Genomic DNA, 18,806 nt, shown 5'->3' on the forward strand with positions numbered 1-18,806 from the left:
TTGGCATGCAGTCCTGCTGGAGTAGGATGGGCCCTAAACCCAAAGACGCATCCTTATGAGAGAAGACAGGAAAAGACGGCCACGCGACATAGAGACCAGAAGCCGGGACAGACCTGGGATCCTCGCCCTCACAGCATCCAGAGCTGGGACATGACAAATCCCTGCTGTTTTGAGACACCGAGTTTGTGGTACAGCCACCGCAGGAAAGGAATATGCCCCACTGTCCCATCAGCTCTGAGCTGGTTTTTACCCCCATTTTGCAGTGGGGAGTGGTGGTGGTCTCAGCTGGGGGCAGGAGGGATGCTGACCCTGCTCTCTATACGGGCACCAGACCCCCGCACCCCCAGGGGAAACGCAAACCACTTTCAGGTGGGCAGGACTGAACCCTGAGGCCCCAGCCCCTGATAGGACAGGACACACAAGGCTGTCATTCATTATGGCTTTATTTCTGATCGTCCGGCCGTGTCCCACAAGCATCCTGAGCTCCAACTGGTCAGCGATCCTGACCATGTGCCCTGGGGAGGAAGGACGCTCACGCGGCAACCACAGCTCATCCACGGCTCACTCACTCACACGTGGGGAAGGATAGGATGGGCCGGGCGGGGCCGGGCCCATTCCTGCCCCAGAGGTGGCCGGGCACTCAGTAAACAGTCTTTGGGGGAGACGGGCCACCGGGCAGGGAGAGGGTGGGACGAGACAGAGGACCTGCAGCCTCCACGCCTGCCCCTCCCAGGCCTGACAGGATGGTCAGCCGAGCCAGGAGCCCCCAGGAGACCGTTCCCTCCAGTGAGCGTCGGGCGGCTTTGGGAGCAAGCCAGTCCCCAGCCCCTCCAGGCCCCTCAGAACTGGAAGGCAGGCGAGCCCTCCCTGGTGGCCAGGAGGCCCCTGGATTCCCCTCTCCTGGACCCTGGCCCCCCAGCACTCGACACTTAACTGACTGTATTGCTAATGAATCTGAACACCTGGGTCTCCCTGAGGTCAGTCCCAGCCCCGCCCGCTCCTCCCCTTCCAAGCGGCTCAGGCCCCAACAGGCACCTGGTCTGTGGGGCTCAGGCCCGGACCCGCCCCCTCAGGGCCCCAGGAAGAGCTGCTCCCATGGTCACGTCTCCTCCTGGGGTGGGGGTGTGCCCACTCCCCCCGAAAGCATCCTCCTCGCATGTGAGGAAACCAAGGCCCAGTGAAAGGGGCAGAGGGGCCGCCCCCACCCCCGGGGCTCCGCAGGGGGACAGGCTGAGCGCGGAGCCCCAAGAGTCCGGGGCAGGGGCAGCGCGAAGCAGGGTGAGCAGTGCAAGGGCCCCTGGGGAGGCTGCCAGGTGTTCAAGGCGCCAGCCGCCCAAGGGGGCTCAGGGGAGTCGCGTCCCAGGGCCGGCTGGGTGAGGGTACAAGGCTGTAAGGGAGCGGCCAGAACCCGGAGACCCAGAGGCGGCGCCACCCTCTCCAGACGGGAGGGAAGGGAGTACCCGGGTCGACGGAGGGGGTGGGGACAGCCTCGAGGTCAGATGCAGAGCCAGCACGGGGGTGGCCTGGCCTTGACTCTGTTGGCCTGCGACCACCAGGTCCACGGTCAGCATCACGGGCGGGGGTGAGGCTGAGGCTGAGCTGGGCACGGTTCGTCTTTCCTGGCGTGGCTTACGCGCCCCAAGGGCCACGGGGCCGACTCCAGGGCAGGGGTTCATCCACACGTCTGTCCCCGAGTCCGTGGCCAGGCCCCAGACCAGACCTCCACCAGCGCTCCTCCGAGGGAGCTCAAAGGATAAACAAGAGAAAGAAGCCCCCAAATCCTCAAGAGCAACACAGAAAAGCTCTGTAATTCAGGGTTACAGCCGCCGAGGGGCAAGGCCCTGCCCTCCTGCCGGCGCCGAGCAGCCGCGTCACTGCGTCTTGGCCTTCAGCAGTCTCTGAACTGTTTTGTACAGGAGGTCGAAGTGCTGGGGGCAGCGGGAGGGCTCCAGTGAGGTCGGGCAACCCCACCAACAGGAAGGCCCTCAGGTCGCCCAAGGGGTCTCCTGAGAGGCCTCGCATTCCCCAGTCCCCTGCTCACCTGGACCGCCGTGTAGGCCATCCCGAGGTAGGCGCCAATGCAGACGGCCAGAAGCAGGTCGAAAATGGCCGGCTTGACCCTGGGGAGGGGAGGGGGCGGCGGGGTGGATCAGGGGGCTGCTCCCCAGCTGTCCCGAGGACCCAGTCCCCTGGATGGTGACCCAGGGTGCTCACCTGTAGGCGTTCATCACCTGCTTCAGCTGGTCGTAGAAGACAAACTCAGGGTCCCTGGTGAGAGAGCGCTTTCTCAGCAGGCTCACCCTGACAGCAGGGCCACTGGAGGTCCCACCAGCCTAGGAACGTGGCAGGGGAAGGGGGCACCCCAGGTGTGTGCCTGCACAAGGCTGCCATTGTCCCTCCTGGGGAAGGACCGTGCTTTATTCTCAACTAATGTCTTTCCTGTTGCTTTCTGGGGTGTACTCTCTAAAACTAAGTGTGGTAACTGTGGAAATTATCTGGTCTGGGAAGCCTTTCTATAGAGGGAGAACGACCACAGCCTAGGAATTGGAGGCCCCCAGCTCCACAGCTGTGGGTCCACTCTGAGCCCCAGTTTCTTCTTCTATTCAAGAGCTTGCTCTCCCTGGAGCGACAAGAGTTGGGAGGAAGGTGGAGAGCCAGCGAGGGGCACCAAGCTTTCTGGGGGGTGTCTCCTGCCTGTGGATCCCCCAGACACCCCTCCTCGGTCCTTGCTCAGCCCAACCAGGGAGCATGGGAGCACTGGACAGAAAGAAGACAAAACTCAGGAGGCCTGAAGTGGGGAAGAGCATCCCGAGGGCAGAAGGGGACCTGGGGTATGAGTCGCCCGAGGCACAGAACACAAAAGGTCCACGAAGAGTAGCTGGGACTATAGGGCTGCCACATAAAACACAGGGCTTCAGTTCTACGAGGACTGCAGGTACAGAAGAAATGGGCTTTCAGTGTACGTATGTCCCAGACACTGCGTGGGCTATACCTACACTGAGACAACTGTGGTTCACCTGGAACTCACTGAACAGGGCACCTGCACTTCTCACTTATCGTGTTTACTTTTCATCCAGTGGTTCTGTCTCTGCTCCATCTGGCCCCGGGGGGAGGAAGGCCCTAGGAGAGCCCACCCGCTGGCCGGAGGGGCGGCGCCCGGCCTCACCGCTTGTCGGCCTTGACGTGGTGCGGCCTGACCTCCTTCAGGTAGTGGCTGAGGTGGTGCTGCAACGTGCTGAGGAACGTGCCGTCCTTGCCTACCAGCTGGGCGGCCCGCGGTTGGGCGGTCAGCCAGTCCATCACCGAGTCCAGCTGTTCCCGCTGGACCTGCTGCGGGGAAGCGGCCATGGTCACGGGACCCTGCCCCACCCCACCAGCCCCCCCTTCCTGCCCGCCCATCCACCCGCCCGTTACCATCTGCTCTGTGAAGACTGGCATGTCCGGGGGCGTCCCCTGCGGAGAGAGGAGAGCATGGGGCTGAGTCCAGACCTGCCAGCGGCCGGGCGGGCGGGGGGCTTGCGGGCAGGGGCTCACCTTCTCCGTCAGGTTGTAGATGACACGGGTCAGGGCCTCGGCGATCAGCCTCGTGTTTCGGGTCAGGGTTTTGGAGTCAACCCGGGACCTTGGAGGGCAAGGTTTAAAAACACACGTATCAGGAATTGGCGTCATTCATAATCGCCGAAAGCCAAGAGCACGCATATACCTGATAACGGTAAAGACAAGCAGCGTGACGGCCCTCCCAGCAGACGGGCGCCCGCCGCACTGCGGGCTCCTTTCTGGGCCGGGCCCGCCCCCGACGGGGCTGCCCTGCACCCTGGGCGCCCGGGCTGAGCCTGTGCCCTGTGGACGCGCGTCTGCCTCAGTGACTGGCGGCCCCGGGCCTATCTCCTCCTCTGGACCTTGGGGGAGGTCAGGACGCCCGCTTCCACGGGCTGCTGAGGGTGGAGTTGCTGTAACGCCCTGTAGTGGGGGCAACAGTGTCCCCCAAATTCACGCCCACCCGGAACCTGGGAAAGGGACCCGATTTGGAAGTAGGGTCTCCGCAGACGTTATTAGCTAAGATGTGATCGCACTGGAGTGGGGGGCCTGAAGTCCCACGGCTGGTGTGCCTATAAGGAGGGGAATTCGGACACAGGCACAAGAGAGAGGCCACGTGACCACGGAGGTGGGGACCGTGGCACAGCCACAAGCGCAGGGACACCAAGGGCTGCCAGCAACACAGGACCGTAGAAGAGGAGCCTCAGAGGCAACACATCCTGACCTGAGTGGGCGTGGGCGTGGGGTGGGGGGCTGCCCCAGGAGGTGCCCCACCTCCCCCGCCCCAAGTCTTCCCTCCACCGAGCCACACCCTTCTCCTGGCTCGTGCCCCTCAGTTCTAGCGCCACCTCCTCCAGGAAGCCTGTCGGATGCCCCAGGACAAGCTGATGCCCCAGCCCATGCCTGCTCCGACGGTGGTGCTCACCGCACGTCCATGATGCTGCTGCGCTGGCCGTCACGGTGGCTCTCTAAATGGGACAGGGTGAAGGCAGGCAGCCGGCGGATGGCGAAGCGCTCATGCTCCCAGGCCAGGATGTCCTCTGCCAGGTTGATCTTCTTGTGCACCATGGAGAACCGCACCTCGGGGAACTGGTGGGCGGCTACCTGCAAGGGGCACTGTCAGGCTCTGCCCGGCGCCCGCGGGCCGCGCCCCAGCCCCACCTGTCTCTGTGGCGGGTCCCAAGTCCCTCCCCGAACCTCCTGCTTCTGGAACCCAGGGAGAAGCCCACCTGCCCCCCACCCCCCGGAAAACCCACCTGAGGCTCACCCGAGGCCCCAGGGTGCGCAAAGCTCCCACGTCCCGGCCCGGCCTCCGGCGGGCGCCTACCGTCTCGAGCTCCCGCAGAAAGGAGTGTTGTAGTGTCCCCTCCCTGGGCGGCTTGGACACGTGCAGGTGCAGGCTGTCCCCCCGGCCCAGGGTGTCCAGGCAGAGGACGAAGGCCACGTTGTCCTGGAGCAGGCTGGAATCTGAGTGCAGTGAGGGCTGGTGGGTGGAGGTGGGGGGGAGTACCGGGGGCCCAGGCCCCACCCTGGCCGCTGGGGCCGCTCACCTGTGTGGTCCAGGTTGTCTTCTAACCAGCGCTTGGTGCCCTGGTAGTTGAACTTTCCTCCTCCAGACGCAAAGAACAGGAGGTTGTACCTGGCGGGAAGCAGTGGGGTGCCAGCGTTGACACGTGGGAGTCCAGGTCCCCGACAAGGAGGAAGTGGTCCCCACCCCCAAGTACGAAATCCAACCAGCCTGCAGGGTTGGCCCTCCCTATCCTGGCACTGCTGACATCGGGGCGTCCTGGGTGCTGCGGGGTATGCAGCAGCATCCCTGGCCCCCGCCCAATGGATGCCAGGAGTCCCCGAGTCATGATGGTCACAATGTCCCCAGACATGGCCCAGTGTCCCCCGGGGTCTCCAGGTGAGAAGCACAGCTCTGTTGCCCCTCTCATGGCTTCAGGGGCCTCTCTGAACTCTCCAAACCAGGAGAGACTGGGTGGACCAACCGGGAAGTAAAAAGTGACAGGTGATTCAGCACCCTGTCCCTCGAGAAGGACTGAAGCCAGAGGTGTTGTGAAGGACCATATCCCCACGCCACACCCCCAGCCCCATCCATCCCGCCGTGGCCACGACGGTCCTTATAGGAGAGGGGAGACACCCGGAGGAAGAGAAGGCCACCTGACGCTGGGACCGAGGAATCCATCACTGCTGGAACCCGGCAGCGGCAGGAAGGACCCTCCCCTGGGGTTTCAGGAGGAGGCGTGGTCCTGCTGACACCCTGATCTCAACCTCCCCTCCCCGCCCAGGGCGTGAGTACCCTGCCGCTCAGGGCGCCTGCGTGTGTGGGGCCGGACCCGGCAGCTCAGGGAGACTCGCTCGTCACTGGGCCCCTGCCGCCCCAGGGCAGCGTGGTGTGGGGACGAGCGCCCACACCGGTGACCAGCCGTGCCTGGGGCTGCGACGGGGAGACGCCAGCCTGAGCGACCGGCTCGCAGGTATTTCTGCTTCTTGCCGTTGGAGCGTCCCCGGCTCTTCCAGGAGCGAGGGCAGCCCGACCTCCTGGGGGAGATTCCCGGGGGTGCACCCAGGAGGAGCTGGGCCCCACGACCTGACACTGTGATTCCAGGGTCGGAACCGCCCTGCCCCCCATCACTTACGCGGCGTGGGTGCGCTTGTAGGTATAGAGCCTGGAGAAGAGACGGGTGAGCTCCAGCAGCACGGAGATGCCACTCCCGTTGGAGTCTGCGCCGTGCGACAGCCACTGCGGGTGTGCAGAGAGGAGGCCGAGGTCACCCCACATCCACACGTGGTGCCTCACACCCCCCCAACACCCTCCGCATCTCGCCCCTGGTCCACATCTCCAGCGCAGCTGGGCTCACCCGCCCTGCACGGCCCAAACCCGAGACTGATGGCCCCTGGGCACCGCCTGGCCTCCACGCGCGTGGGAAGCCCCGTGCGCAGCCTCCGTCCAGCCTGGGCATCTGCCCTGGGAGCTCCCTCCAGCTGGACCCCTGGCCTTCTGCTCCCCCGCGCTGTGAACACACCCCACCCTGCGTCTGGGTCCTGCGCTCTAAGGCGACATTCCCCACGGGGAACGACTGGTTCTTGGAGAGAAAAAAGCTGAGCTGTTTGCATGGCTTGGGACCCTCCCACAGTCACAGCGCACCAACTGACACACGGCGTGCGATGACGTTCTAGTTCACAAGGAGGGGCCGACGGGTGCTCAGTGAGGGAAGCCAGACACAGAAGGACACACAGGGTGTGACCCCACTGAGGGGAAACGTCCAGGACAGGCCGATCCACAGACACGGAGAGTGGGTTCCTGGCTGTCAGGGGCTGGGGGAGGGGTGGGGTGACTTCATAGGGACGGGGCTTCTTTTGGGGGGATGGAACGCTCTGTAAGCAGAGAGCGGTGATGTCTACACAATTCTGTGAATTCACTAAAAACCTCTGAATCGCGTGCTTTCAAAGGATGGATTTTATGTTATGGGAATCACATCTCAAAAATTTAAGAAAATTTCACAGGAAAGGGAAAACAAGGACACAGGTGTCTAAAAAGGCTCCGTGGGGGTGGATGATGAAAAGGGTGAGAACGTGGCTGTGAGCCGACTGTCCAGGGCCGGCCTCTGGGCCCCAGCGTCCTCAAGGACAGCCTTGGCCTCCCAGGTGGGGCAGCCCGCAAGGCGTGATCAGGGGTGCACGCCCGGCCGCAGGCCCTCCCGGCACCCACACTGTCCGGTTCAGCCAGCTGTGGGTTCTCCAGCAGGAACCTCCCACCCCAAAGTGCTGGGGGCTCTGAGGGTACAGCCCCGGGGGGCCTGCAGCCTGGAGGGACGCTGGCCAGGCCAGCCCTCTGGGGCGCCGGGAACCAGACTTCGGGGGCCCCCTGTCCCAACACTGTCTGTGCAGACACGGGGTCCGGACGGGCACCTGCTCTCCTCCTGGGTCTGGGGTCTCGACCGTGCCGGGCCGAGGTGCCTGCGTGACCGGCCCCCAGTGAGAACCCCGGGCTGGGTCTCGTGGGCCTCCCGAGGGACCGCCCCTCCCTCTGCTGTCACGTCTTGTTTGGGGGAGTGAAGCTTCACGGTGACACCTGTCCCGCAGGGTGTTCACGGGGCCCTGAGGGCACGGACATACCGGGGCCACCCCGAAGGCATCGTAGTGGGCCACGATGACGATGGTGGGCAGGTCCTCTCCGCCCAGCCCGGTCAGCCGCCCCTGCAGAGACACAGGCATGAAGGGCCAGCCGGCCCGAGGCCGTGGCCGCCCCCCACCCAGCGGCAGTGTTCTCGGCTTTGCCGGCTACACTGTGGACACGGGGGGTGGCCGGACCTGGCCACCGGGAAACCAGGCCCACCCTTCAAAGGCCGAGCCCCGCTGACAGCAGGCACGGCAACGTCCTGACAGCGTAGGAAGAGCTCGGGGGGTCGGGGTCCGGCGCCCTGGCCGAGGTCCTCCTGCATAAACCGGCCCCCGGTCAAGTCCAGCAGGGAACAGTCGGGAAACTCATCCTGTCAGGAGCAGGGCCCACGGAGCCGAGCTGGGGGCAGCATATGCTGAGGCCCCACGCCCCTTACTCTCTGGAGAGGGCAGCTCTGCAAGGCCTCAGCTGCGGCCTCCTCGTGGGTAGAGGGGAACAAAACTGCCGGAGGCTTTTTGGGGGGTGGGGTGGGAGGGTGCAGCGAGACAACCCCACGGGCGGCCCGTGGAGCTGACTCTGGTGGGGACAATGCGAGGGGGAGGACTTGGACCTTGCTCTGGCCTGGATGCCTGCATACACCCACCCTCCCGGTGGGAGATTTAATTGCTGCCCAGAGCTCTGCTCTCGGCCAGCTCAGCTGAGCTCCCGCGATGTTACTGTTAGGGGAAGGGCCGGCCACTCGGGGAGGGGGCTCTCAGTGGGGCAGGGGTGGGGGGAGGAGGCGAGGCAGGGTGTGTGGCTGGAGGCCCATCTCTCCATAGTGCGGGCAGGCGGCCAGCTGACCCAATTTCCCAGTCAGAGGCTCCCTCTAGTGGGGACGGGCGGTGAGGCGCGCCAGGCACCCACCTCCACGCTGGTGATGAGCCAGTCGCTCACGGCCTTGCTCTGGACCCCGCTGGTGACCATCTGGAAGCCGTTGGCGGTGGCGGTGTGCAGCAGCACTGAGGACAGGGGCGGGGAGGATCGGCCTGAGCCGGGGGCTGCCCTGCCGCGGCCCGGGGCTGCCCTGCCCAGAGCCGGCACGTTCACCACCCCAGCACCCCAGACTCCAGGGGTTCAGTCTGAGCAAAAGCAGAACTGACCACACAGACTAGAACACAACGTGGTAACTGGACACGGGAAAGAACCTGGGTGTCCAGTATAAGAGCCGGTGAAACAGTCACCCGGACACCACTGAGGCCGGTGAGGAGTGCGTGCACGCCCTCACTCTGCAGGACCATCAGGGACTGTTCCGAAATCACGAAGGCGTGTGCACGACCTCTGACCCAGCTTCCCAAGGATCACTTCAGCAGGGACCCCAAAACAGGAGTTTCCCATCAGATGGCTCAGGATCCTCCAGCCCAGCCCCGAAAGCGAAGATGGCATGAGAACTCCCAAGTTTCATAAAAAGGAAAGTTCCATTCTGTCCTGAGCCGAGGTGAGGTGGTGCCCACCTCGCTCCATGTAAGCCAGTGGTCCACTGCGCCTGCCACTTTTTTTTTTTTTTTTTTTTTTTGCGGTATGCAGGCCTCTCACTGTTGTGGCCTCTTCTATTGCAGAGCACAGGCTCTGGACTTGCAGGCTCAGCGGCCATGGCTCACAGGCCTAGCAGCTCCGCGGCATGTGGGATCTTCCGGGACCGGGGCATGAACCCGCGTCCCCTGCATCGGCAGGCGGAGTCTCAACCACTGCGCTACCAGGGAAGCCCCGCCTGCCACTTTTTCACCTGGGGGCAGCGGCTGCCCTAAAATGCCCGTGAGTTCACCCTGTCTCAAGCCCTTCCGTTCTTTACACATTTAAAAACACAACCGTGGGAATTCCCTGGCGGTCCAGTGGTTAGGACTCCGCACTTTCACTGCCGAGGGCCCGGGTTCAACCCCCGGTCGGGGAAGTAAGATCCTGCAAGCCGCGCGGTGCGGCCGAAAAACAACAACGACAACGACACAAACCACAATCGTGATGGCCATGGGAGGTGTCATCACTGGGGGAGCTGGGAGAGTGCCTCTCAGGAACCGTAGTATGTCCACAACTTCTTCCAAACCCTAGCGTTATTCCAAAACAAACAAGCTACGCCTAAGAAAGTGTTGTGGCCCTGATCTATGATCTTTCTGTTTTTTCCACCGACCAACGTAAAATAAGCACTTTCTCACACCCGATGTCATTTCTTAACGACTGCAAAATATTCCACCAGGCAGCTGACTCCTCCTCCTCCCTTCCGCTCTAACTAGACATTAAGATCTTTCCAAAACCTCACTCATGTGCTGCCACAATGCAGACGGCCACTGTCCAGACTTTAATCCAGACGAGGGTTTGGCAAATTTTCTCTGTAAAGTGCTAGAGAGTCGAAATTTTCAGCTCTGTGGGCCAGTCTGTCACAGCCACTGAGCTCTGCTACCGTAGTGTGAAAGCCCATAAGCCATGTGTAACACTGGCTGTGTGCCAATAAAACTTTATTTACACAAACAAGCGGCCGAGAGCCACAGCCTGCCACCCCCCAGTCTAGCATCCACGCAGCTAATAATCTGGCCAGGAGGAATGACCCTTCCTTTACAGCTTAAACACATACCCACAAACTGTTTCCCCAAGGAGCTGGGCTAGTCCACTGTGTGGACAAACCTGCCTGCCTTGCCCACTCTCACCAGCTTCCTTTTCCTACACCAGCGATTGGATCCTTTTGGCTCAATTCTTTGACCACTTTTGCTAGCTCACTCTCCCCCATGGCACCCGGACCAGTCAAATGGCAGAGCTCCCGGCTGCCAAGCTCACCACAACATCCCCCAGCCCGGGAGAGGGGGTCCTGGAAACTGCACAGCGGGGCCCCTCTCCGCACGGCCCCCGCCCCGAGCCCACCTTCGGCGGCAGAGGCAGAGCCCTGGGAGGCGGACGCAGCCTGCGTCTGCTCGTAGATGGACAGCAGGGCGTCGTCCTCCACAGCGAAGTACACGGGCACGATGGTCTCCATGGCCAGCATCTCGGGCTCGATCTCCATGAATTGCTGCGGGAGAGACAAATGTTCAGGCGGCTTCGGGCAGGGGGTCCCGGGGCTGCCCCTGGAGGTCGGGCACCGGGGACTGGACCGGATGGAGCCGGAGCCGGTGGGGCGGGGAGGGCCTCACCCGGATGACGTCCTGCGGCACCGCGGCCATGGCCCGCGGCAGGATGATGACCACGGCACCAGCCGACTGGCGTAGGGCACGCTGGTAGCGCTCGTACGAGAAGTCCAGCAGCCGCATGAGCACGCAGCGCCGGCTCAGCACGTCCGCGTCGATGGTGCGCGCCTCCGTGTTAAGCACCGCGTTCCGCGTGCCTGCAGGGAGGGGTCCGTCAGCTGGCCGCCCACCCACTGGAGCCGCGCCCACCCCAACCCCGGGCTCGCGGGGCCTTCGGAGAACTCAACGAAAACTAAGACCCTTCTCCTTTGACCAACCCCCATACCCCTACATTCCTAAAGCAGGGCTGGACCCACTGTCCCTGCTCTGGCACCCTCCCCCCGCCACTGCACCACGGCCACAGTCATCCCTCAGAAAGTGACGTGGTCCCTGCCCACCCGGCCACCCGCGAGGATGTGCGGGCTGCCTGCCAGGCTGGGTGCTGTGCCCCCCGCCCCATGTCCCTGCAGCAGCTAAGGGGCGGGTGCCCTCACCCCAGCCCACAGAGGCAGCCAGCAACCCCCCAGGCCACCCACCCAGAAGGCAGGACCGACAGCAGGAGCCCCGGGATTGGAACCCAGTTGGTCCTGCTCCCCCAGCCCTCCTCCCCTGGGTTCCCCGTGGCTCCCGGGACGCAGGGCCCCACGGGTGCCTCACGCCCTGCCCAGGGTGTCAGGAGACCCCCAGCACAGAGCCCAGCACCCACCCCAGGGTCTAGTCCCCAGCAGAGGGAGCCCCCAGGCTACAGGACTGCCGCCCCCGCCACAGTTCCCAATGACCTGAGGAAAACCCAAACCCTGCCCTGGCTGACCTGATCAGTGGCCCCCGTCCCGCCCTCCTCAGACCAGGGTGCCCTCCCCTCACAGCTCTAACACGGCCTTGTCCATGTCCCCAGGGCCCTTGCTATCTACTCCCCTAACTAGCTTGGGGATTCCAGGGGTAGGGACCTCGTTCACCACAGTGAAAACCCAGCATCGCCTGGCGACTCCCAGCCCAGCAGGCTCAGGACATGGAATGAACCAACACCCGGTCTCCCCGAAGTCCCTCAGGAAAGGGAAACACCAGGGTTTGTCCATCTTCTTCCAGTCAGGGCTGCATTGTTCCCCCTGGGCCGTCCTGGGCGCTGTGGGGTGTGGAGCAGCCTCCCTGGCCCCGCCCCCTCGATGCCAGGAGCCCCCTAGTCAGGGTAACCACAGATGATGCCAGAGGTGGCCTGGTGTGCCCTGGGGGCAGGACCACCCGCGTTTCTCTCCTCTGGGAGCTCAAGAAAGGGCCAGAGAATCAGGGAGGGAGGGAGAGGCTGCTTCCGGCTTGGACCCCTCCCCGCTCACAAGCTTTTCCAGGCAGCTGACCCCTCCCCGCCTGAGCAGAAGTAGGCTACAGCCGGGATTGCACAGAGCGCTTTTCTAAGGCCAGCAGGTCCCCTCAGACACAGAGCACTGCTGTCCTGAGAGCTCTACTGGAGAAAGGCGGCGAGAAGCTGCGAGGACATTTCAGCGGGACGAGGAGGGGGCGCCAGCACACACGGGTGCACGGCAGGCAGCGGCGGGCCCTCGGGGCCATCCCTGGACTGAGAGGAAAGGGGGCTCAGACAGGCCCCCAGCTGCCAGGGCCAACAGCACTCAGCGGGATGCTGCCAGAAATCCAGATTCTTAGGTCAGATCACCAGGTGACAAAGGCAACAGCGAGTCCAAATGTCTCACAGGTCCCAGGCTGACCTAGGATGCACAAAGCAAGCAAACAAACCCTACTGCACATGGGGGCCAGAAACGGCCCTTAGGGCCTCCAGTTGGAGACCCACACAGTGAGTGTCAAAATAACAATGCAGAGAAACAGGTCTGCTTCCCCCAGGGAGCCAGAATGTGCTGCCTGGAGGTCAAGGCTGCCGGGCAAGGCTACACCTGTGTCCTCAGGGATGCACCAGGCCCAGACGGACTCAGGCTCAGGGCCAGGAGCGAGGTCCCCACCTCTGCTTCCCAAGAATATGCCATCAGGAGAAGGGTTGCTTCCTACAGCTCATCCTGACGGCTGGTCCGGGGGAGGGGCCCAGCAGAACACAGAAGGGACAGCGCCCCAGGTGGGAAAGGGCAGGGCTGTCTCAGGGGCGGGGTCTGACCAAGGAGCGAAGCTGGGCCTGCACCCCAGGCTGGGGGCTGTGTGCCTCTCCCCACCCCCACCCCCACCCCCGGGACCTTTCCTCTGCTTTAGAGCAACGTGGGAGCCCGGGAGGGCCTGGCGGGGGAGGGCGGCAAAGACCTTCAGGGGCCCCTGAAGCTCTGGGATTGCCGGACAGCCCCTCCCCTGTGTCCCACGTGTCCCAGCCGCAGCCTCCCAGGAGCCCGCAGCCTCCCAGGAGCCCGCAGCCTCCCAGGGGCGGCTCGGATGTCACCTGTCACCTCGGGGTGGGGACACAGAGGACGGCCTGAGGAGCCTACAGAGACCCGCTTTCCAGAGATGGGAAGGAGGGGGTGAGAGCAGAACCAGGTGGACACCAGCCCCTCAAGTGCCCCCAGAGACCATCTTTGCTAGCATGAGGCTGAAGCCAGCGCAGCCTCGGTCACCCCTGCATCTGGGCGGGCGCTGGACACCTGGACGGAAGTCGCTGGTTCCCACAATGGGACCAGACCTGGACAGAGGTCACAGACTTCTCTACCGAGGGCCCAGGGCCAGTCCTCTCTCCTTGCGGGTTGCACTGGTCCTTTTCAGCGCAAAGCCACCGACCAGCAAGGGGCAGAGAGCCCGTCCCCATGCCTGGTGTGGGTGCCCACATCCCCACCTCCCAGGGCTGTTTCTGAGGGGACCAAGTGGGATGGGCGTGAGCGGCCCAGCCCAGAAAGGCCGGAGTCCATTGGGGGGCGGGGGGGGGGTCACACCCCAGCTCAAAGAGCACACGCCTCCCCTTCCCGGCACCCTGCCCGCCTGTTTCTCAACAGGAGCGAACAGGAAGTTGGGAAAGGAGGCCCAGAGCAAGGGTTACACCAGGAGGCAGGAGCCGAGGGCGTGCGTGATGCTGGGGACGCTGCAATCAGCAGTGACCCAGCAGACCAGCCCTCAGAGGCTCCGCGACCGGGGAGGAGGCGGAACTCCCTCTGCACCACTAGGCCTTCCTGGACTATCCCGCCAATATCTCCCCAGGCAGCGGTGGGGACCTCACATCCCTGCCAATGGGGGACGCTGCCTGGTGTGATCTGGGTGGAGGTGTAGACGTGCGAGCTGAGACGGGTAGGCGCCCTGCCAGGCCCCTCCGCTCACCCCCGAGCCCACTCGGCATCCGGGTTTCTCACCATCAGCAACAAAGATGGGGGCCGGAAAGGCGGGCATGTGGGGTGGGGGGAGACACCGGGTCAGAAAAAAAGAATGGGAAGGAATCCAGCAACAGGGGCGAAGAACTCAGGTAAAGGAGGGGAGGAAGGAAGGAGGGCAGAGAGAAAGGAGAGAAGGTTCCCGAGGACCTGCGAGGAGAATGATGCAGTCAGGGAGTGGGTCTGCGGCAGCTGTCTGGAGCGGGGAGAGGGGGCCACACCTGCAAGCAGGCCAGCGCTGAGCAGGCGGTGGGGGAATCCGGGGCATTCAGGCTGCTGGATTACAGCCGCCCAAGGGTCCCGGAGTGGAGCTGGGTGGGCTGGGAGAGCTCCCGGCAAGGCTCCGAGTAGAGTGTGAGAGGGGACAGCGGAGTGACTGAGTGCGGGAAGGACTGGCGGGTTGACCTGGAGAGTTCTAGGATCCAGGCCTGCTGCTGGACTGCAGGATCCTCTAGACCAGGACGGCAGCTGCTAGTCATACGTGGCTATTCAAGCTTGTTACAATTAACCACCAAAAGATGCTAAAGATCCCCTTCTTCCATTGCATGAGCCACATCTCAAAAGACCACCTGTGACAGCACCGGCTGAAACCCTCTCCCCAGGGGGATGTCAACAACGCATACAAACTGCCCACTCGTTAGGGGCTCCTGGCCTTCCTCCCCACCGGTCGAGAGCCTGGGGTCTAGAGACGTCACTGTAACCCCAAGTTCTCCCCCTCAGCACTGCTGACAATCTGGCCCAGATCATTCTCTGGGACAGGCCGTCCCAGGCACTGTGGGGTGTGGAGCAGCACCCCTGGCCCTACCCCCTCGATGCCAGGAGCACCCCCAGTCATGACAACCCAAAGTCATCACTCAGCGACCCCTGGGTTGACAACCACTGCACTAAACAGAAACAACATAACTCTGGGGTGATGAGGGATCTGAGGGGAATCTCCCGACACTGGGGCTCCCCAGGGGCCTGGCAGTGGCAGGGGATCCAGGGGGCTCAGGCTAGGCCTGATGTTCCAACAAGAGAGGCTAGTCCAAGAGAACCAGAGCTCAGAGATGAGGCGACCAGAGGGACTGGGGAGGGCGGGCCTTGACTTGTGGGGGCTTAAGGCACCAGGCTGGAAGAGAAACCAGAGGCCAGAAGGTTCTGGAACACCAAATACAGCAAGGCTGGGGAAAGAGAGGGAAATTCAGAATGACTTGGGCACTGGGGTCAGAACTTTGACAGATGAGGGAGCAGGGCCGGGCAACAGGAGCTGGGCAGGATCCAGCCGCGGGGGCCTGAAATCCTGGAGAGAAGGAGCCAGGGTGGGCCGGTGGTGTTGCAGGAAGCCGAGGGGTGGGTATGCACCTAAGGGGGGAGCAAGAAATGGGGTCCAAGAGATTTCAGGAGCCCAAAGGCAGGGGACTGAAGAATTAGCTAAGGAATTCTGAGGAACCTGGCTCATGAGCTGGGACCAAGGAGCAGAGCCTGGGGAGAGATGGGCCTTGACACGGGGCCAGGGTGGGGTCAGCGATCAGAGCTTCTTGAGCCCTGAAGGGGGTCAGAATGTAGACACTGGACAAAACACACCGGGGTGCCAGGAGCTGTGTAAGGGTGACCAGCTCGGCCTGGCAGAACCGCGCTGAGAGGCTCCACTCCAAGTGAAGAAGACCCAAGGTTGAGGCTCTGTTCCAGCTGGGAATCAGAGAGAGAGAGGACCCAGGAGAAAAGGAGCAGGGGCAGCTTGGCCTGAAGGTGGGAGGGAGCTCTGCGTTCTGGAGCATGTAGCCCTTGTCGGGGACGGGGCCGGGGTACTGTGGCAGCCAGCGCGGCGGGTCCCTGGGGCAGAGAGCTGGGGACCTAGCGTCGGTCCAGGTATCCAGGCTCGGACTTGCCTGGGATCTGGGTAAGTGTCTGGCGGCCCAAGTGAGGTCTGCGGGCTGGACTCCTGCTGGACAGGTGGGAGAGGCAGGTCCTGGGGCCCGGGGAGCAGAGACCGAACCGAGGGAGGGGGCATCCTGGCCGGCATAGGCCGGAGCCCCTAGGACGGGAGAGGCTGAGCGGAAGGTCAGGTGCGGGGAGGCAAAGCTGGGGGAGGTCAGGAGCCCATGGGGAAAGCCCGGCTCCGGGGGGAGGCCAGGGGCCCGGATCCACGCACCGTAGGGTTGTCCCTGCAGGTCGTACTGCTGCATGCGGTACACGGTGAACTCGTGCGCCGCGTCGGCGGCGGGCAGCGGCGGCGCCACGAGCAGCAGCACGGCGGGCAGGAAGACGATGAAGCCGAGCGGCAGGCACGACGCCTTTAGCATGTTCTCCAGCACCTCTCCTGCTTCCTCCAGCATCCTGGCCGGCGGCGGGGCCGCGCGGGGCGGCGGCGGGGACGGGACGGCGGCGGCGGGACGGCGGCGGCGGCGGCTCACGCGAACTCACCTAGGCATGGGTAGGTGCCGGGGTCCTGCGGGCGCCGCGCCGGGAAGCCCGCACCCGCTCCGGGGTCCTGCGGGCACCGCCGAGGGCCGCCCGCCCGCCGCGCTGCCTGCTGGGAGTTGTAGGCCCATTCTGTTACTTCCCGAGAGGAAGCTGTGGTGGACCTTTCGACTAAGGTTTCACATAAACCCCAAGTCAGAAAATACGGAGACTTAAAAAAAAACCTATAATCGGCGGAACTTACTGAGGCCCTGTCTTTGCTGTGGTAGAAGGTGGAAGGGGGAAGGGGGTTGTGGAGGACGTGACCTTGCGACCCGGAGGAAAGTTGGGAATAAGGAAGAGAGGGGCCGGCCTGATGCGCTAGGTCTCCTGGGAATTGTAGTCTCATTGAACAAGCACAAGGGGTTATGGGAGCTGAAGTCTTCCTGGCAGAAGTTGGGAAAAAATCACTTAAAACTCCCAAGAAATATAGATGTTAACACCATGAGGGCAAAGACGTGTGCCTGATTTGTGCACTGATGTATTCCTCAGAACTTAACACAAGGCCTGGCACACAGTGGGTGGTTTATATAATTTTTGGATAAAAGAATGAAAGAAGAATCAAGAAATCATGACAGAAGGTTCCTAAAGGGATGTCGCAATGGATTATGGGACTTGTAGTCTGCAGCTTGGCGTTGTGCCGGGGTTGGTGATATATTTATACTTAGGCGTATTTATATTGGGGACACATTCAGTAAAAAAAAATTATTCGTTCATCAGAAATTCAAATTTTACTGGGTGTCTTAAATTTGTATTTTCTAATCTGGCCCCCCTGAGAACCCAATTGTCTCTGGGCCAGGGGCCTTAAGGGGCATCAGTAACTTACACCCCCTTGTACAGATGGGAAGACTGAGGCCAGAGGGTGAAGAGCACATGGCCCTGGCCCACAGGTTCTGATACCGTTGCCTAGGGGAGTGGGCCTCCCTTTTGTCCCAAGTGAAAGGTGGCAACTGTGTTGATTAACAGCATGGATTCAAGTCCCAGCTCCTCCACTTCCCAGCTGTGTGACCTTGGGCAAGTCGCTTCACCTCTCTGAGCCTCCATTTCCTCAGCTGCCAAATACGATGATAAATAATCAAACACTCTTCCCCGGCTCCCCAGGGGTGTGTGAGGATTCAACAAGATAATCCACGTGAATGAACTTGGAAAGGATGAGGCATACATTAAGTGCTCAATAAGTGTTGGTATTATGAGAACGCACCAAGCTCGTGCAGCCTCAGAGCTGCTGCATCCACTGTTCCTGAAAAACACTCGCGGGCCCCCTCCCACTTTCTGCATGGCTAGTTCCTTACTGAAATGATGTTGGACATTTCTTAGTTTGATGTTTGTCACCCCCAGCAAATTGTGGCCCTTCCACGGGCAGGTACCAGGTTGTTTATAGCTGCAACCCCATTGCCCAGAATAGACAATGACACACAGTTGTTGAGTGAATGAATGAATGAGTCATGAAAACCCCAACACACCAGCCCCTCCCTTCCAGCTGTGTCCCTTGCTTCCGGCCATCCCCAGGCAGGTCCTAGGCATGAAGAGTCAGGAGTGGCTTGGCAGGGCAGGAAAAAGACTGAGAAATTCTGGCCCACGTGGTCCTCATCAGCAAATGTTTATTACCTGCTTCTCCATCTACCCCCACTCTTCCAGGCCAGGCTATGAACAGGCAAGACACGCACACTCATCTAGAGACAAAGCAAGACAGGGGCCTGAACTTGGCTCACATAATGAGGCTTGGACCTTAGGGCTGCCCATTCCACCTCCTCTCCTGAGCCTTGGTTTTTCTGTCTGTAAAATGGGGAGGTTCAACTAATCCTGCTTTGTGGAGATGAAACCTTGGGGCAGCCCAAAGAATGAAATGGAACATTCATTCTGAGTTTTCCAAGGAGAGAAGGAACTGGTATTCATTCTTTCATTCATTCATTTATTCATTCATTCATCAAAGAGGCAGTAACAGACAGGGATCCAGAAGTCACCTGTGGGGACTTCCCTGGTGGTCCAGGGGTTAATATTCCACGCTTCCACTGCAGAGGGCGTGGGTTTGATCCCTGGTCAGGGAACTAAGATCGGGGGTGGGGGTGGGGGTGGAGGGGAGTCACCTGTCTGGGTTTGAATCCCAGCTCTGCCTCTTCCCAGTTGTGTGACCTTGCGTAAGCTACCTAACCTCTCTGGGTCTTAGTTTCTCCATCTGTAAAATGGAGTTATGATGGTACCTGCCTCCTGGAG

The 18,806-nt window shown here is 62.1% G+C and overlaps 1 protein-coding gene across 4 annotated transcripts; it reads right to left on the reverse strand.

Annotated features, from left to right (window-relative positions):
• Window positions 1–425: 425 nt before the first annotated feature.
• Window positions 426–16,574, reverse strand: NCLN (nicalin). Of its 4 annotated transcripts, none has more exons than XM_082621340.1 (16): window positions 16,285–16,574; window positions 10,819–11,009; window positions 10,553–10,697; window positions 9,652–9,744; window positions 8,570–8,664; window positions 7,660–7,740; window positions 6,180–6,283; window positions 5,088–5,176; window positions 4,865–5,004; window positions 4,463–4,641; window positions 3,535–3,622; window positions 3,415–3,453; window positions 3,167–3,327; window positions 2,215–2,268; window positions 2,042–2,120; window positions 426–1,928 (listed from the first exon to the last, which is right to left on the reverse strand). In XM_082621340.1, exons 1-16 carry the CDS (start codon window positions 16,466–16,468, stop codon window positions 1,872–1,874), a joined length of 1,779 nt encoding a protein of 592 aa, XP_082477466.1. In that variant the 5' UTR covers window positions 16,469–16,574; the 3' UTR covers window positions 426–1,871. The 4 variants fall into 4 exon arrangements, with proteins under 4 accessions (XP_082477466.1, XP_082477465.1, XP_082477468.1 ...); XM_082621339.1 differs by having other exon boundaries at window positions 3,167–3,330; window positions 16,285–16,572; XM_082621342.1 differs by lacking the exon at window positions 9,652–9,744 and having other exon boundaries at window positions 16,285–16,568.
• Between the last annotated feature and the right edge of the window lie 2,232 nt (window positions 16,575–18,806).

This window comes from Mesoplodon mirus (assembly GCF_964341445.2).
Source record: "Mesoplodon mirus genome assembly, chromosome: 5".
In the NCBI taxonomy this organism is placed as follows: domain Eukaryota; kingdom Metazoa; phylum Chordata; class Mammalia; order Artiodactyla; family Ziphiidae; genus Mesoplodon; species Mesoplodon mirus.